Below are 24875 nucleotides of genomic sequence, written 5' to 3'. Positions count from 1 at the left end.
TATATTTGCACTACAATTCATTAAATAATGTTTTTTCTCCATTTCTTCTTGGCACTCTCATTACCAGTACCTCATTTCATTGTTAATGTTTCCTTGCCCTATGGCTACTTGTGACTGTCCCGTACACAGCCCGTAGAATGAGGTTTGGCATTCGATTCAGTTCATCCGTGGATGGATTGCAACTAAAGTACTACTAATTAACTGTAGCGAAATAGCATGCCTTTAGTCATTCTCTTTACAGCCTTGTATTAGGAATACATTGAAGGAACATCCAAAGATTGAGATAGAGCAGTGGAAGACACAGAGACTACATCTCTTAAGGGTTTACAGTGGTAAGCCAACGCTTTGTTGATGTTGGGTGTGATGGAGGTCACAGCGATTCTATCTCTTGCTTGGGATGTGACGTGAGCTTGTGTAAGCCACTGAGACTTCATCTTTTAAGGATTTACAGTGGCAAGCCAACGCTCTGTTGATAGGTGCAATGGAGGTCACAGCTATTCTATCTCTTGCTTGGGATTGGACGTGGGGCTAGTGTAAGGCCGAAGACTTTATCTCATATGGGTTTACAGTGGTAAGCCAGCGCTCTGTTGATGTTAGGTGTGATGGAGGTCACGGCGATTCTATCTCTTGCTTGGGATGTGACGTGGGGCTAGAGTAAGGCCCGAGACTTTATCTTGTGTGGGTTTACAGTGGTAATTAGGCGCTCTGTTGATGTTAGGTGCAATGGAGGTCACTGCGACTCCAGGTCTTGCTTGGGATGTGATGTGCTGCTGGTGGAAGGCACCAAAACTACATCTCTTAAGAGTGGCAACCCAATGCTCTGTAATGTTAGGTTTGGTGGAGGTCACAGCGACTCCAGCTCGTGCTTGGGATGTGGTGCGGTGCTAGTGTAAGGCTCTTTTGGGTTTGCAGTGGTAAGCCAACGCTTCGTTGATGTTGGGTGCAATGGAGGTCACGGCAACTCCAGGTCTTGCTTGGGATGGGATTTGCTGTTGGTGGAAGGCACCAAGACTACATCTCTTAAGGGTTTACAGTGGAAAGCCAACGCTCTGTGATGTTACGTGTGGTGGTGATCACGGCGACCCCAGCTTGTGCTTGGGATGTGACGCGTGCTGGTGGAAGACACAGAGACTATATCTCTTAAGGGTTAACAGTGGTAAGCCAACGCTCTGTTGATGTTAGGTGCGATGGAGGTCACGGTGATTCCATCTTGTTCTTGGGATACGACATGCTGCTGGTGGAAGGCACCAAGGCTACATCTCTTAGGAGTTCACAGTGGTAAGCGAACGCTCTGTAATGTTAGGTGTGGTGGACGTCACAGGCACTCCAGCTCGTGCTTGGGAGGTGGTGTGGTGCTTGTGTAAGGCCCGAGACATCATCTCTTATGGGTTTGCAGTGGTAAGCCAAAGCTTTGTTGATGTTGGGTGCAATAGAAGTCACGGCAACTCCAGGTCTTGCTTGGGATGTGATTTGCTGCTAGTGGAAGGCACCAAGACTACATCTCTCAAGGGTTTACAGTGGTAAGCCAACGTTCTGTAATTTGTGTTGCAATAGAGGTCACGGTGACTCCAGCTCGTAGTTGGGATGTGATGTGGTGCTGGTGGAAGGCATCAACACTTCATCTCTTAAGAGTTTACAGTGGTAAGCCAACACTATGATAATTATAGATGTGATGGAGGTCACTGTGATTCTATCTCTTGCTTGGGATTTGACGTGGGGCTAGTGTAAGGCCAGAGATTTTATCTCGTATGGGTTTACAGTGGTAAGACAATGCTCTGTTGATGATAGGTGCTATTGAGGTCATGGCGACTCCAGTTCGTGGTTGGGATCTGATGTGGGCTGGTGAAAGACATCAAGACTACATCTCTTAAGGGTTTACAGTGGTAAGTCAACGCTCTGTTGATGTTAGGTGCGATGGAAGTCACAGCGACTCCAGCTTGTGCTTGGGATGTGACGTGGTGTTTGTGGAAGGTACCAGGACTGCATCTCTTAAGGTATTACATTGGTAAGCCAACGCTCTGTTGATGTTAGGTGTGGTGAGGTTACGGCGATTCTATCTCTTGCTTGGGATGTGACGTGGGGCAAGTGTAAGGCCTGAGACTTTATCTCATAACGGTTTATAGTGGTAATCCAACGCTTTGTTGATGATAGGTGTGATGGAGATCACAGTGACTCCGGCTCATGGTTGGTATGTGACATGGTGCTAGTGGAAGGCACAAAGTCTTCATCTCTTAAGGGTTTACAGTGGTAAGCCAACGCTCTGTAATGTTAGGAGCAATGGAGGTCACATCGACTCCATCTCGTGCTTGGGATGTGGCGTGCTGCTGGTAGAAAGCACCAAGACTACATCTTTGAAGGGTTTACCGGTAATGCTCTGTTGATGTTAGGTGTGATGGAGGTCACAACAATTCTATCTCTTGCTTGGGATGTGACGTGGGGCTAGTGTAAGGCCCAAGACTTTCTCTCTTGAAGGTTTACAGTGGTAAACCAACGCTCTGTTGATGTTAGGTGTGATGGAGGTCACAGCGAATCCAGCCTGTGCTTGGGATGTGATGTTGTGCTGGTGGAAAGTAACAAGACTTCATCTCTAAAGGGTTTACAGTGGTAAGCCAACGCTCTGTTGATGTTAGGTGCAATGGCGGTCATGGCGACTCAAGCTCATGCTTGGGATGTGACGTGGTGCTGGTTAAGCCACTGAGTCTTCATCTCTTATGGGTTTACAGAGGTAAGCAAACACTCTGTTGATGTTAGAATCGCTGTGCCCTCCATTACGCCTAACATCAACAGAGCATTGGTTTACCACTGTAAACCCTTGAGATTAAGTCTCAGTGGCTTACACCAGCACCACGTCACATTCCAAGCACGAGCTGGAGTTGCTGTGACCTCTATCACACCTATATCTTGCTTTGGATGTGACGTGGGGCTAGAGTAAGGCCCGAGACTTTATCTCGTATGGGTTTACAGTGGTAAGACAATGCTCTGTTGATGTTAGGTGCAATGGAGGTCACAGCGACTCCAGCTCATGGTTGGGATGTGACTGAGACTTCGTCTCTTCCAACTTGAACGACTTGATTCTTGTACAAACACTCTTGGCAGAGAGCGGTATTATGCCAGCTTCCGACCTCCCCACGGCGACTGCTGCCAGGATTTACCGACTGCTTGGCAACACCGAGGTCTGCCCCACCGTGCAGGCTCTGGTGTCGGAGAGTAGTCGTAGAGCAGGTTTGTCTGAATGTCACCGCTTCAGCCATAAAACAAAGTGACAGCCCGGACACGGCGCATCTCCGATCTTAATGCTACAGGTTTCAGCACGTGTCACGTGAGTGGCAGCTGCACGTGTGGAAAGGGCATGTGTGCGCAGGTGAAAGGGTCAGTCGCCTAAAATGGCATCATGACGTGCCTTAAGGTAAAAAGGTATAGAAACCTTTGTACCTAGCACGAACACGAAATGTCGTAATGAGAATTTCTACACTGATTGGCAAGAAAATGTGCAAACAGAGACGTACTGCGATAAAGTGAACACAGTAACTTAAATTGATCAAAATGATTTCATAAATGTAATGTTTCCCTTAATTCGTCGTTTCCTTTAAAATATTTCTCTTCTGCCCCCCTTGCTGAATTAGCTTACTGCAGTGTGAATCAGCGTTGCAAGCCACATCTGTGTACTTTACAGAACTGTCCCATCAAATGAACGTGTGCTGTCCCCTGTCCTATGGAAACCATGTGTTCTTTCGTCCAGTCTCATGTGACTGAAAAGGGATTCAGGAACTTTTTTTAAAGGCGCCCCAATGGTACATGCTCCTCTAGCTCGAACCGTGGAACCCCCCTCGCAGACCATGCTCCCTGGTGACGCAATGGAATCAACATTGGCAATGGCCAGATGGCTATGTGTACAAGTTTGGGGGTTCCATCTAAAGAAGCATTGTGAGTGAGCAGATTTACCTAAAACAACTCGTGGCTTTCCAGCAATTTGGGAAATATTTTGGGATAGCAAAGGGAAGAGAAGTTTTCTACCTAATGTACCTAATGGAGACGTCAGCCAGGCCTTTCGTTCTAGGATGCACCCAACTAAAAACCACCATGGAATCTAAAAGTGAACGCTTCATTTGAAGAGTTTGTTAATCCAGAATTGTTCAACAGAAAAGCCTACGTTGTTTATGTATGAAATGGTAACAGTGTGGACGGCACGCTCTCATTCTGCTCTACGTTGTGGATAGCGCTGGTATTTTACACCTAAAGGATTGAAAACCATGCCAGGGCACATCTTTTGTAGGCCTATCAGGATTGCAATTCCAGTATTGATTACTAATTGCTCCTGAATTGCAGAAGGTTACGAAAGCTTTTTAACTTCATCATGGCCAAAGTAACATTAAATCTGCGATGCTTCTAAAGCTGTGGCTGCATTGGATTGTATGTCTCCTGAGATTATGTTAGTCCTGTAACAGCCGACAAACAAAAAGAGCCCGTCTGTCACTCATGAACTTGCCTTCCACTTTTAGTTGGAAAACAGAATGTTTTCTTTAAATAACCCTCACCCACCAGGGTTTCCCCTTGGCGGCATGCTTCATCATTGGGGCAGGTATTTTGCAGCTAGATATTTTACAGAAGTGTTATCAGGGAGTAGAAATCCTTGGTCCTGATGAAAAGCCTTGGAGTAGGGCTTGAAACATGTCAACCGTTTGAAACCCAGGAACATTATTCCATGGAGTTTTCATTTCTTCCTCGTTTTTAATCATACCGAATAAAAAATGTTTTCCTACTAAAAAGGTATTTTTAATTCTAAACCTTCACCCCCCCTCCTAGTCTTGACATCTTAATTCATTGAGTATGCATCAATAAGTGCTTCCACGTAACTTGCAGGTCGCAGCAGCGGAACGGGAAGGACCCAATGATGAAGCATGCCACCAAGGGTCACATGCGTAACAAAACTTGAGGGGGCCCCCCAGCATGGTACATGGGGGTGGGGGCTCCGCTCTGGATTTAATCCAGAGCTCTCAGGCCAGAATACTGTGTTGAGGCGTGGCCCCCGCTCGCTGCAAGGCCTGTTACGCCACTACAAAGGGGAAACCCTGGTGGGTGAAGGTTATTTAAAAAAATATTCTGTTTTCCAACTAAAAGTGGAAGGCAAATCCATGAGTGATGGATGGGCTCTTTTTGTCTGTTGACATTATCTGATAGGAGGACGAATCCCTGTGTCTTTCTCCTCTTCCTCCCCCCTTAATTTTGATATACTCGTGTTACAGTGAAATGAAGGTGTGGAAATCAAAAGAAGAAAGTGACAAGAGTGATTGTGGCCTTTTCCCATGACCGTGCAAAGGCTTGCTACCAGGTCTGTGGTAAATGGCCACCATAGGCGTCACTGTGGGGTACTGGCGTGGCCAATGGAAGGGGTCTTGTCCCTGTAGATGAAGACATCTCTGCTTCCTGTTGTGTATCCGAGAACAGGTGATTCACTCTTCTGTGTGGTGGAGTCTCACCCACGGGAGGCAGAACGCTGGCACCAAGTGTGCCCTCTGGGTGATTGATGGCTTTGCATTAGCTTTCCTTGAACTGTGTAGGTTTGTAAGGTTGGCACCACCTCGCCTGTCTCCATGCCCTGCTGGTTCCATGTGCAGTGGCCCATGCTTATTAAAATTCTTATCAATATAGGAGTTTGCTACCAGGCTTCTTGTTTCTGGCGTCATCCAACTAACCAAACAAGAGCTTATGCCCAGCAACATGGCATTTAGAAGCACTTTAGAATATTTGCAGTTAGTAAGAGTAATTACACTGTCAGACTAGGAATTTATATAAAAAATTACAAGGGAGAGACGTTTTTTCCTGTAACCTGTATGAGGCAAGTTGTAGGAATTGGAATGCTCTTTCTTAATGGGAGAAACGGCGCGCTTTTTAACTTGCTGCTCACAGATCAAGGGGCTGGATGGGTCAGAGGTTTTGCAGAGTATGGTCGAGCTTTCATCTTGAGGTCAGGCATTCGATTGAAGCACAGGCCAGCTGGGACTGACATGAACAGGTGGCCGCAGTACTTGCTAAAGGGTGCTCGTTGAAGTCGTGAGGTATATCAGTCGTTGCCGTTTTGTGCATTTCCTGAATTACCTTGCAGTTTCTCGACTGGGGTAAAATGTGAGTTGCTAAGTGGCAGTGTGATGCACTGAAAAGCGTGTTGCAGGAAGACTAACTAATCTGTTGAAGTATAACCGGTTCCACACAAAAGCAAACTTCGAATTTGTATTCAGTATCATATTTCATGTAAGACTATTCCGCATACAGAATTTATTTTCGCAGTTTCTCTTGTAACGCCATGGACTACTGTGCTGCCTGCAAATTGCTTTCCATTGCTGATAAGAAAGTAATACAATAGAACAGTGAAGATTAGCTATGACATCAGATTTATTCCATATTAGACACACTCGTGTTCACACAGCCGTTTTCTGCTTCACGTTTCAAAGATGAAAGTGCCTTAGCACAGTGGGCTATCAAGAAATGGAGAATTTGGTTGTCAAAAGTACTGAGACTTACTTTGTGACCGAAGTTAGTACTAAAAGTAGCACTCGAGAACGTATTAAAGTGCCTCTAAATATTAGAAAACGGCAAACTTAAAGCGCAAATGCAATCTGCTCTGGATTCCAAATGAAGTGGTTCGCGAAACAGCAGATTCACTGTTAACATATTTTCCAGATCGCTGCATGGTCTTTCCTGCTTTGTTTCAAAAGGTTCTTTCATAAATATGTTTCAAGTAGAACTCGTATGTGCTTTTACCTGGCATCAATAAACTGGTTCAGTTAGTCTTGTGATTTTCAATATTTGCTACAAACTCGTTTCTTTATCATTGTTTGCTGTTCATTAATTACTCCTATGGGAAAAAAATTATGGACAGAATGCTGAACAAATTAAACACTAAATCCCAGTCAAGAGATCTGATTTAAATTCATAGCCCCTTTGCCCACCCTGCCAGCCGTAACTGCCAAGCCAGGTCCTCCCTGGACCGGAAACATTAATCATGGGACCAGTTTCAGGGTATCACCCCTCATCAGCCAGGCTAGATTGAATCCATTGGCACAGCGAGCAAGGGACACACGTCGGGGCATACCTATCCCACTTAGGGTGAAAATTGCTATGCAAACTAATGATGGCTGGAATGCTGAACAAATCAAACATTCACCCCCAGTCGATCGATCTGGGTTAAATCCAATGATGGACGGAATGCTGAACAAATCAAACATTCACCCTCAGTCAATAGATCTGGGGTGAATCCATTGTTCTTTTGCTCACCTTGCTACCCCAGTTTGGACCCAGCAATATGCAAATCAGTCTTGACCCTGTTCCTCATGGGAACAGTCCAGCCAGAACTGCCAAGCCAGGTCCTCCAGTTGGTTGTGTTGTCTATGCCAGTGTAGAATGAAGCGTGCTTCTCGACAGCCTCAATCGACTCTGTGGATGCAGATCAATGGTTGGTGTGGAGACCATTACAGAACTCGAAGCCATACATGATGATTATTTTTCTTCTTTCAGTTATCCAAATAGGTGTCCAAGACTTGAGAGCATAAGGTGAAGCTATTGTTGAAAGTGGCGAACAAGGTTTCTGGCCTTGTATAGTCGTTCCAAGTGGGAAGGGTATGCCCAGACGTGGGTCCCATGCTCATTATGCCATTGGATTCAAACTAGCCTGGCTGATAAGGGGTGATACCCCAAAACTGGTTCCAGGATGCGTGTTTCTGGTCCATGGAAGACACAGCCTTGCAGTTCGGGCTGGACTGTTCTCATGGTGAGCAGGGTCAAGACTGATTTGCAGATGGCTGGGTCTCAACTGGAATGACATGTGAAGCACAAAACCGATGGATTTAATCCATATCTGTGACGGGGTGAATGTTTGATTAGTTCCTCATTCCATCCATCATTTGTTCTTTTTGCATTTATTAGTTACTAGCAAAGGTTTGCACTGTGAGTACATTCCATGTTGTTCAACGTATGACACAGCCTGGAACTTCCTAAAATTGTCCATATTTTCTTGCATTTCTCAGCGCTTGCAACTATAAACGTATGCGCCCACTCTTCAATCTTTCTTCATGATACTCCATCGATTTGGACATTCTTATGATTCAGTGTCCTCTAAGCCATCTCACATATTTGCTACGTGCCCCACTCTAAACTCCTTTAGGAATTAACAAGTCACAGGATCAAAGTGGTAATGGAAACCAGGTTTGTAGTGAGGGAAAAGAACATATTTTCAACAATATCCTGTCTCAACTGATGGGAAAGTCAGGCGCCCGAGTCCATGTATGCAAGTTAACCGCATCTGGAAATGTAAAACAAATGTATATATTCTAGTGGGTTTAAGAAAGGCATTGGTTGGAAACAATTGACAGCCTTCATTACGTTTTTAAAGGCTTACGTTTAATAGAATAGGGACATATTTTGTCAGACTACAATCCTCGCACCCACACTAGGTCCAGAGCGATAGTTTGCTCTTACACTTTGTTTTATATGTATTAAAATGTCATCTTCCAGTTAGTATATTCACTTTGGTGTGTGAGTTTTAATGCTGGCTCTTCCTCTTAGTTTTTTTGAAATGTTATTGTTTCTTTTCTTGAAATATAGTGGTTTCATTATTTTAAATATACCAATGCAAAGCATTAATAGTAAAAGGAATTCGCATCATGTCAGTCTGATATGAAAAGTGCATTGAAAGAGGAGACAAATTTGGACTTTAAGTGATCTTCTTTGCCATCTCAAGATTATGGCTTCTTAACAGTTCGGTATATGTCAGCCTTGGAGATGTGTTCGGTATATTAATCATCCATTTTTAAAAGAGAGTTCCAGTAATGGTTATAGTTTGTGTGCTTGTCTCCGGTAACCTACTTCTGCTTAAAGTAAAAATGCACATTACATAATTTGGAGACAAATCAACAAACGAATATATAAAATGTTATTTATATATAACAATCAGTTTACTGCCTTCAACCTCCACAAGGCGATGAAGCACCAGCACGAACACCACTTCAGGTTGGCAAGAGATGTTTTTATTAATCACCTGGAACCGTCACAACGTGTTTCTGCTGACTTAGCAGCCTTGATATATATATATATATATATATATATATATATATATATTGCAAATAGCAATCTAGGAATTTCAAATAAGTATATATAAAAGCAATTCATAATCATTTACTTCGATCAGTAAAACCATGGCAATTAAAAGAAACCCAATACTTGATCAAGAAGATAAAAAGAAAAAGGGACACTAGATAACCTACTGGAGCTTTTTCTAACAGTTTGGCTATCAAGATTGGCAGTTATCTAGGGACTTCTTTCTTTGGTTCCAAGCGCAATGCAAGTAACGAGATACCGCGAAGGCTAGTTGTTCTCTGGTATCGCTCTTGATAAGCCTTGCAGCTTCCAAAAGTGTCTCACTCCCATAAGTTTACATGCAGCTAACAACCATTTCTTGTGCACATTCCTATCTAGGGGATATAAAAACATACAATGCTCCTCTGATTCCTCAATATTAGGACAGCTTGGACAGAATTTAGAATTGGAAGATTCATTAATCCATGTCGAGGTGTGAGCTCTCAAAGGAAGTAGTCCACATTTAAATTGCATGTATAGACGTTTGGGCTGGAATGGATACATCCTGTCTATATAGGACTCGAATCTTGGTGCACACTTATGGTTCAAAAACTGGCCAGTTAATCTACTGTCCTGATAAACTTTCCATTTTCGCATCAAAACTGCCTCCCAGTAGAGCTGTTTTACTTTCTGTTCAATCGGCTCTGGGGACGTACATAGTTCGCCCATTCCTATTCTATATGAAGTTTTATTAAGGCCTTCAGCCAAGGAGTACTCTGGTCCCTATCAAGATACAGCAGATCTTTTACACACTCCCTATATATTGCTAGTTCTTGGGTGGGCCAGAATCTGACCCAGTGTAGCAGAAGTTTTATTAAAACGGTTAAATGTATTGGGTTAAGAGCCAAGTTTAATCTCAATGGTGAAATAGGCGAGCTTGGGGGAAGTTTGAAAAGGGCCTTCATAAACTTGTTTTCAATTTTAGTTAGTGTCTCTCTTGTAACATAGCCCCACATCTCAGCTCCATATATCGCTGATGTTACTGCTGAGGATCTGTGTACGGTAATAACTGGGGACACAGCTCCTCCCGAGGCGGCCCTATATTTCCTCCCTATTGCAGAGGCTTTCTGTTGAAGGATGCTTTCTTTTTTCCAACTGGGGACCCATGTTTGATTATCACTTAGCCTCACTCCAAGGTACTCAAAATATTAAACTTTTTCAAGGGGGACCTCCTCTACAGTCACATTACCTCTATATTTGCAATGAGAATTTATGGTCCTGGTTTTAGATTTAGTTGGATTTAATTTTAGTCCTCTTTCCTCGAAAAATGTAACAAAGGCATTCATTTCTGATTGTAGCCCCATAGGTGTTCTCGAAATTAGCAGAGTATCGTCCGCAAACATCAGGATTGGAGTAGGCACTCCCGCTAGTTTAGGGGCATTGTGTTTGCTTTCCTACAATTTCCTCACTGCTCCGTTTATGTATAGGTTAAAGAGTGTTGGGGCAAGGACACACCCTTGTCTAACCCCTTGCTTGATCTCAATCCTGTCCGTCAGGTCCCCTGCACTATTCCATTTCACCTTTGCATATGTGTTTGCGTGGAGAACTTTCTATATTCTTAATAGATCTAAAGGGATACTATACCCATCCAAAACTTCCCATAATGTTTCCCTTGGACCTGGTCAAATGCTTCTCTCAAATCGATGAAAGCAACATATAGATGGTCACGCTGCAAGGCGACATATTTCCAGGTTATCACCTTGATGCGGAGGACCTGGTCCAGTGTACTGATCTTAGTTCTAAACCCTGCTTGCGCCTCTTCTAGAATGTTGTTCTGTTCTATCCATTCATTAAGCCTAAACAGCACCTGCCTCCAGAAGATTTTGTTTGTGTGTTATCTAACAAGCTTATAGGTCTATAGTTAGAGGGGTTCGTTCTTTCACTTTTTTTATAGATTGGTATGATAACAGCTCATGCCATGTTGGAGGAATTCGGGTACTTTTTAAAATGCTTCCAAGTGCGTCCAAATATGGGGACCAAATATCTGGTTGGGAGATGAAGAGATCACCTGGTATTCCATCCATTCCTGGGGCCTTTTGTTTGTTTGTTTTACTGCTTGATAAGTTTCGGCTAGGGTAAAGCGAAGATGGGCTACAGTTGTGACAAATTCACTGTTCCCACATGGCCACAATTTCCATCTGAAAGAGGATTTTGTAGGTTATTTTGACGCTGTTCACCATTATACAGACCACTAAAATGGGTGACCCATGTATTAGGTTTTATTACTGGGTCTAGATGTTTGGCAGAAGAGGGATTATAGTAATTTCCAAAAACTTTTGTGGTTTCCCTTTTCTAAAACTTCAGCAATTAACAGCCATTGGTCCTCTTCCCATTCCCTTCTAGCTCTGAATAATACAGTTTGCCTTTGTGATTTTGGGTCTTGAGCCATTTTTAATAGCTCTCAGTAAGCGGGGTTTTTCTAATCAGCAAGTTTTAGTATACCAGGAGGAAATGTTTTGGGGGGTAGCACCTCTTCTCTGTTCCCTCACAAAATGTGGCCTTAGTGCATCAATGAGTTTGCAATGTGTAGAAACAAAGTTAATATTGAGAATATTTGGAAGTCTACCTGGGAAAGTTTATGCACAAAAAGATTGTATAAGTATTTCATTTTCTTTACATCCATCATCGGAGCTGGCCATTTAACGTTTCTTAAATTATTTGTTGAGACTATTGAGGGTGTAGTTAGGAGGGTTTCCAATTTTACATCTCTAAAAGGGGCCATAGAGAGAGTTGCACTCAGTGCCTGATGATCACTATCCAGTCCAGGGACAGACTGCATATCATGTGGGTCTGGCCATAGGTCATTGTCCACTAATATATAATCAATTATTGATGTGCTTAAGCCTCTTTCAAAAGTAGGGTGTGGCGGACAGTCAGATGTCGGACCGTTTGCAATTTTCAAGCCGTAATTGACAAGTTCTACAATTTGGGCACCTACTTTTGATATTTTTGTTCTTTTCTTATAGTCATGTGCAGATGTCGTTTCCAAAGGGTTACACCTGGCAGTTGGCGTAATACTAGTATTGATATGTCCCACTATAATTTTTAAAGCTTTCTGATTGAACTGTACCATCAGGGCATCTATATTGTTTACAGTAGTGGATTGAACATTTGGAGGGACTGATCTCATATATATATTCACCTTGGCTATATATCTTAGACCTGTTCGGGTTGTAATTTTAATTTGGAGGGCAAGTAAATCTCTAGAGTTGGTAAGGAGCATTCTTACTACTGGGAACAAGTCGACACTTAACCAGATCAGGAGTCCTCCTGATGTGCGCCCTGCCGGAGAGGGAACCGCATTTTTGCTAAAGATCAATGATACCTATGCGGAGTATTGGATTAATAGCCCATGTTTCTTGGGGAAATATAATATAATGAGAGTCAACAAACATACCCCACTCTGGATCTTGGAGTTTGGACTGGATTCCTGCAACGATTCACGATTAAAATTGTAAGCAATCAGCCTCTATTAAGCCTTGAAACTTAAGGGTGGAACGTGTGAGTTCTCCCTTTGGTGTCAAGTGTTCTTCTGTACCATTACAGCTATCCACTCTGTCGCTGCAACTTCAGGAAACAAACAAATATAATCTTGAGCTACCATTTGAATGAGACAGGTTGAAGGACATTATTGGAGAAACTCATTAGAACTCCTCAACAGCACTAGATGGGGCAGTATGATTACATTCCCACCCCCTGGATATCATAATATAAAGTCCAAATAACACCTGTAGTATATCCTGAGGACCTTTGGTGGCATCGCAAAGACTTATTCTGCCCAAGCTGCACTTAGATTTCAGTTGGACCGACGTGAGCAGTGATGCAGATCAGTATACACTGGACTAGACTAGACTCACATCTAATAATAATAATAATAATAATAATAATAATAATGTATCTGACTCTCAAGCAAATCAAGGCACTTCCCAAATACTAATGCAGCGTATGGAACTGCCATGGACCTTGTGAAGTAACACCAGTGCTGAGATGGCAGTGGTCATACACAGCCACTCTTTCCTGTCTCTTCGCAAGCTGTGCCAACCTGAGCAGCAACAGACTATTAATGTCTTACACTGACTGCAGAGTTCGAGAATCTATCTTCTTAGGAAGGTGGGTGCGGTGGACTTCGGTTCCAGCACCACCCCTGCTTTCTTCCACAACCTAGTACTGCCTCTCTATGAATCCCAGATATACAAGCCCACTTGGGGCTGAGCCGCCGCCTCAGCTGTCCTAAGGATTGGAAATGGCTGTAGCACCGGTAGACATTTTCACTACTTTGATCTCAATTCTTCTTAAAATTATCCTAATTGCCCCACTTCCTAGCATCTCGGGTGGTTTGTGTTCTGTATAAATTCCCTTTCATTTGCTTTCATGCAGGGAACGGCCTACCCGAGTGGATGAGAAGCAGAATCCGTGGTTGTGCAGGCCCCCTGCGAACTGCATCTTAATCACCGTGTTCAGCATGTCCTTGTCTTGTGGATCTGATCAATCCTGTGCTCGGGGATTCACAGATATGTCAGCAAGGGCCAATCAGTCCTGCTGTCTCCACAGGATTTCCTTAAGCAGACCCTGCCCCCTCCTGTAGTGGCTCCGACGTCCTGTTCTGCAGATGGGAAGTCATCAAGCATTGGCCAGTCCTTTAAGGTCCGGGGGCTGCTTGCTCTTACATATCCTGTCCCTTGAAGCCGCTGCCATCTCCAGCCGCCGGTGGCTCACGGGGGTCAACTGTCCAGCTGCTGCTGGATGCCATCTCTGTGTCTACCATGCGGCATATGCCGCAGATCTCAAATCGCACATCACTATTTTACCATATCTGATTACCTCCATGAATGCAGAGCCTTCTGCTCACAGCTTCCTTTCCATGAGGATATTCTGAAAAAAAGCCTGTAGATTTTCATCGCTATCCTCCTTCCACGGGGACTCGCGCTTCCTGACGGCCATCTGAGCCTCTGGTTATTTTTTCCTGCCACCTTGCACTCTTGCAGCCTCCTGGCTTATGCTTAGAGTCCAGGCAGGAAGAGGAGCTCGCTGTAATATTTGCTCAACTTTTGGAAGAGTGGCACAAGTTAAAAATAACACCCAGGGCTTTAAGTGGGATGAAAAATGGAGGGGGGGGGGGGTGTGGGGGTCTCTCAATGGGGTGTGACCGATATAATTAAAAGCGGGGCGTACAAACACATAAACTGAAAATCTGTGCTTAGCATAGTGTGCCACCTGACTGGTATTTTGCTGCTTCAGTCATTACTTCCAGATGTATAATACAAGTAACATTATTCCTACAACAAGCCAGGACTATTGGCTTTGTCAATGGTTGTTAGTTGCATAAGATAAACAAGCAACAGCTATGTCTTCTTTGTATATAAGATCGAAAATGCTTCAGTTCTGAAATGATGAGACTGTGAAAGAAGTATAACGAGTGCCTTTGAAGTTACCTCAAAGGCAGTGTAGGGTGGTACTGCTGCAGAGGTAAGATTTATTTTTTCACCGAGGGTGAGGGCAAAAATAGAGAGCCCGCTAGGGACCCGACTCAGCACTTGCTTTGTAGAACTGTCGGTGGCTGGCACCGGCAGGACCGGCCCACTTAAAGCCCAGATTACACCAGAGTGTTAGTGATGGCGCTGGAGATTACCATTTGATGATGCTGCCATAAGTGGCTGATTAACAGCCATGTTATTGGTAGCAGCTGATGGATGGCGCTGTCAGTCTTTGGGTGTAAAATTACCCAATTCGTTTTCTTCTTTTTAATCTATATTAGCGTTATTATTATTAGTTTTTTAATGTATTAGAAAGACATTTTTTAATTAACGCCGGTAACAGTTACAATTCGCAGCCATCTTGCATTCCTCACCTCTGTCAGCCACGTTTATTTATGCTTTTTCTCTGGTCTGTGTATTCTGCTTGGTTGGGCAGAAACCTTTCGATAATTTCAGACTTCTGAAAAGAAGGTACCACGAAGTCGCATCGAACAATTTGCACACAATAGCTCAGTAGCACAGTTCAAGGGGCGCTGATGTGTGCATGCAAGAAAGGACTGTACAAGAGGCTACTGGTGAAAACAAGCATTGGCAAAGCCAGTAGGTCTCGCCTATGCAAGACCTGTTGGCTTAGCCAATATGGTTACCCATGTTGTACACCAGCTTGGCAGCTGTTCATCATGGCTAAAAATGAGTGGCCAAAAAGAGAGTGGTGTGGAGTGCAGTGTCGTAAAGTGCTGTGGAGAAGAGTGGGGTGTAATGGTGTGCCCTAGAGAGTCAAGGTGTGATGTAGAGTGGAGTGTCATGGAAGGATATAGAGTATAGTGGCATAGTGTTGTGGCGTGGCATAGAGGATGTTGAGTGTTGTAGAGTGGAGTAGATTGTTGTAGAGTGGAGCAGCATAGAGAGGAGTAGAGTAGAATGGCGTAGAGTGGCGTAGAATGGAGTAGTAGAGTGGAGTGCTGTGTAATAGAATGGAGTAAAGTGGCAAGAAGTGTTGTAGAGGGAGTTAGAGTTTCGTGGAGTAGATTCGAGAAGCGTAGAATGTAGCAGTGTAGAGTGCATTGGCGTAGAGATGAGTGGTGCAAAGTAGAGTGCAGTGGCATAGAGTGCAATGGTGCAGAGTAGCGTAGAGTTCAGTGGCGGAGAGTGCAGTCTTGCAGAGTGTCTTAGAGTGCAGTGGTGTAGAGTGCATTGCTGTAGAGTTGCAGAGAGCAGTGGCATACAGTACAGTGGTGCAGAGTAGAATAGAGCGGTGTAGAGCGCAAGAGTGGTGCAGTGGCAAAGAGTATTGTAGAGTATAGTGGTGTAGAGTTCAGTGATGCAGAGTAGTCTACACTCCCCCAAGTTCTTGAAGGACCTCAAGTCCAGGCTCTTCGACGAAACTCCGGAATCATCCAGGAGCTGTGCGCCCCTCTCCCCCCCCCACCCCTTACCCCCTCAGCGCTTTGAGACGCATTCAGGTGAGTAGTTGCGCTTTACCAACCCATGATTGCTTGATTGGCGTTGAGTGCATTAGTTTTGAGTAAAGTGGTGTACAGGACATTGGGTAGAGTGCAGTAGTTTGGAGCACGGCGACGCAGAGTGCAGTGGCTTAGAGTGGCGCAGCACAAAGTAGAGTGGCATAGAGTGCAGCGGTGTAGAGTAGATTGTTTCTGAGTAGAGGGAATTTGCATAGAGTGAAGGGGTGCAGAATGTGGTGGAGTGGGATAGACTGGAGTGGTGTAGAGTGCAGTGGTGCATAGTACAGTAGAGTGCATTGGCATAGAGTAGTGCAGAGTAAAGTACAGAAGTGTAGAGTGCATTGGAGTAGAGTGGCATGGAGTTCAGTGGCGGAGTGTGCAGAGTTACAGAGTATAGTAGCTTGCAGTGCAGTGACATAGAATGCAGTGGTGCAGAGTAGAATAGAGTGACTTACGAGTGCAGTGGCATAGAGTAGAGTGTTGCAGAGTAGTATATGGTGGCGTGCAGTGTAGTGGCGTAGAGTTATTGGTTTCTAGTAAAGTGGCGTATTGAGGAGTGGCGTTGAGAGGAATACTGTGGCATAGAGTGCAGCGGTGTAGAGTAGATTGTTTCTGAGTAGAGTGAATTGGCATAGAGTGAAGTGGTGCAGAATGTAGTGGAGTGGGCTAGACTGGAGTGGTGTAGAGTGCAGTGGTGCATAGTAAAGTAGAGTGCATTGGCATAGAGTAGTGCAGAGTAAAGTACAGAAGTGTAGAGTGCATTGGAGTAGTGTGGCACGGAGTTCAGTGGCGGAGAGTGCAGAGTTGCAGAGTATAGTAGCTTACAGTGCAGTGACATAGAATGCAGTGGTGCAGAGTAGAATAGTGTGACTTACGAGTGCAGGGGCATAGAGTAGAGTGTTGCAGAGTAGTATATGGTGGCGTGCAGTGTAGTGTCATAGAGGTATTGGTTTCTAGTAAAGTGGCGTATTCAGGTGTGGCGTTGAGAGGAATACTGTGACATAGAGTGCAGTGGTGTAGAGTGACTTAGAGTGCAGCGGTGGCTTAGAGTGCAGTAGCGTAGAGTGTTGCGGAGTAGTGCATAGTGGCGTACAGTGGCATAGAGTGTATAGGTTTTGAGTGCAGTGGCAATAAGGTGTGGAATACAGTGGAGTAGAGTGCAGTGGCATAGAGTTGATTGTTTCAGAGTAGAGTGAAGCAGGGTAGAGTGGAGTTGCACAGATTAAAGTGCAGAGTAGATTAGAGTGCAGTGGCGTTGAGTGGAGTGATGCAAAGTAGAGTGGCGTAAAGAGTGGTGCAGAGTAGACTACAGTGGCATATACAGTACAGTGGCAGAGAGTGCAGTGTTGCAGAGTAGACTGTCATAGAGTGCACTGGTGTATAGTAGAGAGGCGTACAGTACAGCAGTGCAGAGTAGAACAGAGCGGCATAGAGTGCAGTGGAGTAGAGTTTTGTAGAGTGTGGTGGCGTAGAGTGCAGTGATGCAGAATAGATTGGCATAGAGGGCAGTGGCGTAGAGTGCATTGTTTTTGAGTAAAGTGGTGTAGAGCGCATTGCCATAGAGTGCAGTGGTTATAGTCGGGGCCATTTAAATTAAGCGGCAGGGGAGGGCGCAGCAGAGTTGAATAAATTATGGGGCAAGAAAAGGCAAATTATGCGGTGTAATCCTGTAAAAATGTTTATAGTATTACTTTATTATGTTGTACTTTTTACACTTGTTAACACTGTCTGGGCATTGGGTGCACCTTATTAGTACCAGTTCAACACACACATATAGCAATAGGCAACATGAAGGTAACCAGTCAAGCTTTGCAAAGGGCCTTCCACTGAATGGCAACACTTTGTTGTGTTTTAGTAACCTTGGAACCGTTTGAGCTAGAAACAACATTTGTTTATTTCTTTTTGTTAAAATCTGCTGATTATGCTGCAGATGATGGATTATGTGGCAACTGCGGCAAATCTATAATTATGCAAAAATCTCAGCGGCCGCACAATCGCATAATTCCAGTGGCCCTGATTATAGTAGAGTGCATTGGTGTAGAGTGGTACAGAGTAAAGTGGCGCAGAGTGAAGTGGTGCAGCGTAGATTGCAGTGGCGTGGAGTGGCACAGATCAGATTGTTTCAGAGTAGAGTGAAGCGACGTACAGTGGAATGGTGAACAATAGATTTGAGTGGGTCAGAGTAGATTTGAGTGGCATAGTGCAGATGGCATATAGTGCACTGGCGCAGAGTGGAGTGATACAGAGTAAAGTAAATTGGCATAGAGTACAGGGTTGTAGAGTGGCATAAAGTGGAGTGGTGTAGAGTGCAGTGGTACATAGTACAGTAGAGTGGGTTAGCATGCATAGGCGTTTAGTGATGAAGAGTAGAGAGGCATAGACTAAAGTGGTGTAGGGTGCAGTGACTCAGTGTGAGTGGGTGGTGCAGAGTAGAGTGGAGTATGCATGGTGTGGTAGCGCATTGACATTCCAGACAACACATTTTCAATTGAAGTGACTATTACATTTGTACAAACATACTGTTTTACTGTTTTACTGATATATTTGTTTCCACCACACTTCAGAATTACCCTTAGTAGCCAACATGTTTGTCACATAAATCCTCTCACTTTGAAGTCAGAGAAAGTAAAGTGGACTCCACGCCCCCACGAAGTTAAAGCCTGACACTTATAATAATAATAATAATACCAGCATTTGTAAAGAGCCTGAGGTGTCCCGGCGCTGCGGACGTTGGGAAGATTAAGCAAGCTATTGCCCAGAGTCACAAGGTGCTAGGCTAACCTGACGCCGGCGCCAGGGATCGAACCCCCGGGTTCCGTAGTCAGCCTCCCTGGCCGCTGCACCACACCTCCTCCCTTTGAATGCACAGCAAATGTGGCAAGATAACAACAAGGTTAAAGGCCTGTTTACAGAAAGGGAGCAGTCGAAAGGATACTGTGAATAAGGTTTGGGCAACGGGAGGGACAAACTCAAGCTGGACAGCCTTAAACAAAGTCAGCTAATAGAAAGCCAGAACATGTGAGTTACAAACCACAAGGCCAGTGGTAAGCAATGGGCAGAATTCATTCCTGGGTCAACTTTCTCAATATCCTCAATATCTCTTTAGCAAGCCAGACAGCGGCCCTGCCTGGTAGGTTGTGGCCTAAAAATGCCCAGGAGCGTGAATGGAATGTGGAGAGTCGCGTATTTTTGTTCCGCTCGAGAGGTTGTTTGTCGTCTTTGCGGGCGCACCGGGAAAGTGCCAAGTCACTATGGCCTCGCACTGGACTCCCTTTGAGGTTACACGAGACAATTTGTACCCAAGCTACGAGTCAGAAGTGCATGGACGTGTGTGTTGCTTCAATAATAAAAAGGTGAAGTTTGGGTAGGGTGAGGGGAATGTAAAAGGCAGTAAAATCTGTGTGAAGCTGTGCACGGCAACAAAGAAAGCATCATTGAAATCCTTGTAGATGTGCATGAACAGCATGGGATGTCCTTGCAGCGTGCAGTGCACACAGCACGTGGATCTGTCATCTGTAGGGTTGAGAACAAGCCTGCGCCCCTGCTGTAGCAGGCTTCAACTGGGCCGGGTCAAAAACTTTCATTGAAACGAGTCCCTATCAGGACCTATGTTCATGTCCTTAACTTTACTGGCAAAAACACGGATTGATTTCTGAACAACGAATGTAAAAACTGTTAAGGTAATAACAGTAATTTAGACTATATTTCGCATGTTTAAAATTCTGAGGGAATGAAAGATTAAGTAAGCTTGTTCCAGGATGCTGTGATGCATTATAATTTTTAGTGTAGCCTGTTACTCTTGTATAGTGCATACTTTGAACTCGGTCGCCTCCAGTTGTTTATAATGGGCTAAGATGGAGCTCGAAGTTGAAGTTGAAGGCAATGCGAGTTCATCACAGTGCCTGTCAGTGGGTCAAAAAAGGTGTTGAGAATATATGGCCATTCAATCCTTGGCGTCTCAGAGCACACAGCGCAATGGTCAGATATTTCAGTTGTAATTTTGATTTTGTGCAAATGTGTACATTGTTGTCAAAATATTGACAAGACACAAGTAAAAGAAACCACGGTGCTTACAGACGAGTGGGTGTGTTGTATGTTTGGGGGTGGTGAAGGTAAGGAGATGCTGGGAAGTGCATTAAGGAGAGAGTGAAAATAGGGTGATGAAGAGATCGGAGATGCAGTGTAAGATAGCAGATGGAGGAGACGTGGAGAGAAAAAGGGGTTTCTTGCAAATGACGTGAGCGATTAAAACACTGAAGACCACTACCCCCTCTCTTCCCCCCACTCCCACACGGCTCAGTAATATATCATTCACAGTCTGAATTTCAGAATTGAAACAGTTTTAATATTATTTGCAACAAAATCATTGTTACTTATCTGTCTTAATCAGCTAACATACACTTACAAAACCAATAGCCCTGGTTGGTTTTATCACTTGTATTAATATATCTGGATCTAATTACAAAAAGCTCGGGGCAGCAAGGCACCAAAACACCAGTCAGGTGGCACACTATGGGAATCACAGAAATCGTTTGTGTTTAAGCCATGTCCTTAACTACATAGGTCACACCCCTTTTAGAGATCCCCCCACACACTTTTTTCGTCCCACTTAAAGTTCTTTGCTGTAGTGAATGTTGTGAGCAGCACTGATGACAATGGAAGGAGAGAACCATGTATGTATTTGCTGACAGTACATGGATCGCTGCTTCTTCTTTTTCCCCCCAGTCCATTTCCATTATTTCCTATGGGACTTGTCACCTTCCTTGCCTCACTTTACCCTCACCAGTGGCATGAAGCGCAACATAAATGCTACACTGCAATGTAATGCTAATAGCATTATAACCCTGCTGCCTCGAGCTGGTCGTTTAAAGGCCCTTTCATTCTAAGAGGAGGTATTTGCCAACCTCTCTAGTCCTTTTAAGAGAGCTGTTATGAGGGCCCACCTATTATTTTATTTTATTTATTTATTAATTAAGCTTTTAAAGCGCGACAGCTACCCGAAAGGGTTTCCTGGCGCTAAGATAATGCAACTAGTAGAATATCAAAAAGGCCACTCAGTTATTGATTAAAAAACCAGGTCTTAACGGCCTTACGAAAGCGAGCATAGCAGTCCTCAAAACGAATGTCAAGAGGAAGGGAGTTCCACAGCTTGGGCCCCAGAAAGGTGAAGGATCTCCCGCCCATTTTGGAGAGTCTGAACTTCGGGACAGAGAAAAGAATTTGAGAGGAGGAACGGAGAGAACGGGAAGGAGAATACATATTGACCAGGGTGTGCAAGTAGCTAGGAGCCAGCTTACTTTTGATCTTATGCATGTAACAGAGCGCCTTGAACTTCACTCGACTGTCCACCTTCAGCCAATGAAGGTCACGAAGACGACTCGTTATGTGATCAGTTTTGCGGCAGCCACTGAGCAGGCGAGCCGCAGCATTTTGTACAAGTTGGAGGCGTCGAATGACTGCCTTGGTCGCTCCCAGGTAGAGTATGTTACCATAGTCCAACCGAGAGATGACCAAGGCATTCACCACAGATCTCTGGGTGTCACTGGGCAGCATCCATAAGATCTTCTTCAGCCAGCGCAAGATGGTGAAGCAGGTAGACGAGACCTTGTTGGCCTGACAATGCATTATCAGACCCCTGTCAATGACCACCCCCAGGTTGCGCACATGCTCCGCAGGAGAAGGAAGCGGGCCTAACTCAGCGGGCCAGTGCCTGGAGGTCCAAAGGTCTTGCTTGTGCCCGAGGACAAGGACTTCCGTCTTCCCTCCATTCAGTTTGAGGAGATCATCCACCTGGCGATTTCCCCCAGTCCAGACTGAAGGAGGGAGGTAGCAGCCATGTCAGATTTAGAAAGGGCGAAGACAACCTGCGAATTGTCGGCGTACATGGACAAAGTTAGTCCAGCGCTAACCGCATGTGGGCCAAAAGGGTAACATAAAGATAAAAAGTAGGGGACTAAGAATAGAGCCCTGAGGAACACCGTGAGGTTGGGAATAAATGTTGGAGGTGGCTGTGTTAGAGAAAAGTGCGATCAGAAAGGAAGGCACAGGACGTTATGTGGCACAGGACGACCAAATATTGTGGCAGGGTTTACTAAGTTATGTGACAAGAAAAGGCAAGGTATGTGGCATAATGTGGCACATTTTGTGATGGTATTACCTCGTTATTTTTGCATTTTTGCATGTTCACGCTATCTAGGCAAATGTTTCACCTCGTTTTACGGGTCTGATGCCAAAATACAGAAATAAGCAACAGAGATGAGCAATCTTTGCGATCGGCATGCCACTGTGCAACACCACGTGTTGCTGCATTTTTAGTAACTTTTGATCTATTATGTACACATATTATTAAAAGTCTACGGATCCGTTCCGTTCAGGTATGAAAGATTGGTGCTATGTTCTGTGATGCCAGAATCGTTATGGAGAGCACTTTTTTAATATAAAAAAAAACAGTAACAGAAGTATAAATGAATACAAAAATGGGTACCTTAAGTTTCTGAAGTTAAGCAAAACATTAATACTGTAACACAAATATTAACAAACCTTAAACTTACCATGTGTGTTTTAAAAGATGAAGTATTTGATGCCATTTTTCACTGCCCAAATTCAATATTTTAACAATTCTTCATCAGGTGGATACACGTGCTGATTCTCAGGATGATGATGATGAAAAGCAAAATGGCAGTCCACTCAATGACAAAGTCCCAGAAGCCATTGTGAACACCGTGACCAGCACACTGTCCGTGTCCGAGTACTTTGCCAAGCGTATGGCACAGCTGAAAAAGTCACAGATGAAAGAAGGGGCCGAGCCAGCAGGGGAAGTACAAGACAACACCACAGGGGCACTGCCCTTTGATGAACCCTCTTCGAAATCCAAAAAGAAACGAAAAAGGAATGAAGAGCAGAGTTCTTACTGCAAAGAACAACCGGAGGATGACAATAATGTAGAACAGCCCAGTTATGAAGACCACACACAGAAAAAGAAAAAGAAACAAAAAAGGACTGAAGAGCAGAGTTCTTACTGCAAAGAAGAGCCAGAGAATAATCATAATGTAGAACAGCTCAGTTATGAAGACCAAACAGAGAATAAGAAACGACAAAGGAATGAAGAGCAGAGTTCTTACTGCAAAGAAGAACTGGAGGTTGACAATAATGTAGAACTGCCCAATAATGAAGTCCACACACAGAAAAAGAAAAAGAAACAAAAAAGGAATGAAGAGCAAAGTTCTTACTGCAAAGAAGAACTGGAGGTTGACAATAATGTAGAGCTGCCCAATAATGAAGTCCACACACAGAAAAAGAAAAAGAAACAAAAAAGGACTGAAGAGCAGAGTTCTTACTGCAAAGAAGATCCAGAGAATAATAATAATGTAGAACAGCTCAGTTATGAAGACCACACACAGAAAAAGAAAAAGAAACGAAAAAGGAATAAAGAGCGGAGTTCTGACTGCAAGGATGAACCGGAGAATGACAATGTAGAACTGCCCAATAATGAAGACCACAAACAGAAAAAGAAACGAAAAAGAAATAAAGAGCTGAGTTCTTACTGCAAAGAAGAACCGGAGGATGACAATAATGTAGAACTGCCCAGTTATGAAGACCACACACAGAAAAAGAAACGAAAAGAGAAACACTTGAGAAGAGAAGCTGGGCTCAAGGCCCCTGAAAACTTGGCATGTGATGAAATGGCTGTTGAAGAATATGATTTTACAGAAACACGACCCAAGCAAAAGAAGAAGAAAGCAAAAAAGTCTAAAAACTAAGGAACAATCGGTATCAAGGAATGATCCACAGGGCGCTCGCTATCTTGGGGAATGTGAAACCATTAAAAAGAAATAATGAATTGGCCAGCATCAGTCCTACCATTGTCCTGTATAATTCGCACATATGACCAGTTGGGCACAAGCTTCATTTCAGTAGGACCTAAAGGTTTGTTTAACGGCGGCAGTGGCACCAATCGTGCGACTGATACCTTCAAGCCCCACATTTACCACAAAGCTTGATCATCTTACAAGATTTGATTTGTTTAAAGGTGGTGAGAGGTGGAAATACTGCACAACACATCCCCACTACTGGGCCCTGGCCTTATGTTGAAATTCCTTACTGGTTTTAGCCCATTCTCTCCTTTTATATTATCACCATTTTCTTTGGTACCAAAGTTTTATCGTCCAAAGTTTCAATTGACCTGTTGTATTTTGGAAACTGACTTCCTTACACTGTTTCACTTCACATTTGTTAAAGTAAATTCTCTGTCAACAACATGTGTTTTATACAAGAGCAGTTGAACAATAAAACAGGTTATGTTTCTTTCATTTTGTGATGTTTGCTGTTCAAATATTTTCTAACAAGTGTCAGTTCATCTCTGCAGTGTTCTGACCTCCAGGTACAACTTTAATGTGGGGTTTTAAAATGATGTAGCTAAAGTGGTTTTGTAGTGTAGTTCCTATAATACCCCTGCAGGACCTGCGCTTTTGGATAACATACACTATGGGCCTGGTGGCAGACTGACTCTGAGCACCCCCACCGCGTATGTTAGCCTTGTTTGCATTAGCTAGCTCACAGTGCCACAAGAATCTCCTTTTTATCAGAGATATTTGTTTTTGGCAACCTCAGAACACAACAACCCTAATTCATCACTCGTGGAAACAATGTACTACTTTTCGCCCAGTCACTCATGCTTGCTCATTTGGTCTCAGATAGTTACACAGAAGAAACAGTCGAGCGTGTTTACAATAAGAATTTATTGTACAGTTCTAGTGTGCAATATATGTGCTGCGACAACTGTTAAACGGTAGCAAAGATATCTGATCAG

At 44.0% G+C, this 24875-nt stretch overlaps 1 protein-coding gene across 2 annotated transcripts in view; it reads left to right on the top strand.

The window, feature by feature from the left end:
* Nucleotides 1-24375, top strand: part of PINX1 (PIN2 (TERF1) interacting telomerase inhibitor 1) — a 533850-nt gene extending 509475 nt beyond the window's left edge. For both annotated transcript variants that reach the window (XM_078647562.1, XM_078647563.1), the window contains exon 7: nt 22696-24375. In XM_078647562.1, the coding sequence (XP_078503688.1) occupies nt 22696-23826 (1131 nt within the window). In that variant the 3' untranslated portion in view covers nt 23827-24375. The remainder of the gene's footprint in view (nt 1-22695) is intronic.
* Nucleotides 24376-24875: the final 500 nt, after the last annotated feature.

Source organism: Lissotriton helveticus, chromosome 6 (assembly GCF_964261635.1).
Source record: "Lissotriton helveticus chromosome 6, aLisHel1.1, whole genome shotgun sequence".
In the NCBI taxonomy this organism is placed as follows: Eukaryota; Metazoa; Chordata; class Amphibia; order Caudata; family Salamandridae; genus Lissotriton; species Lissotriton helveticus.
Note: the sequence above shows the minus strand (reverse complement) of the source record. Positions and strands in the feature narration are given on the sequence as shown.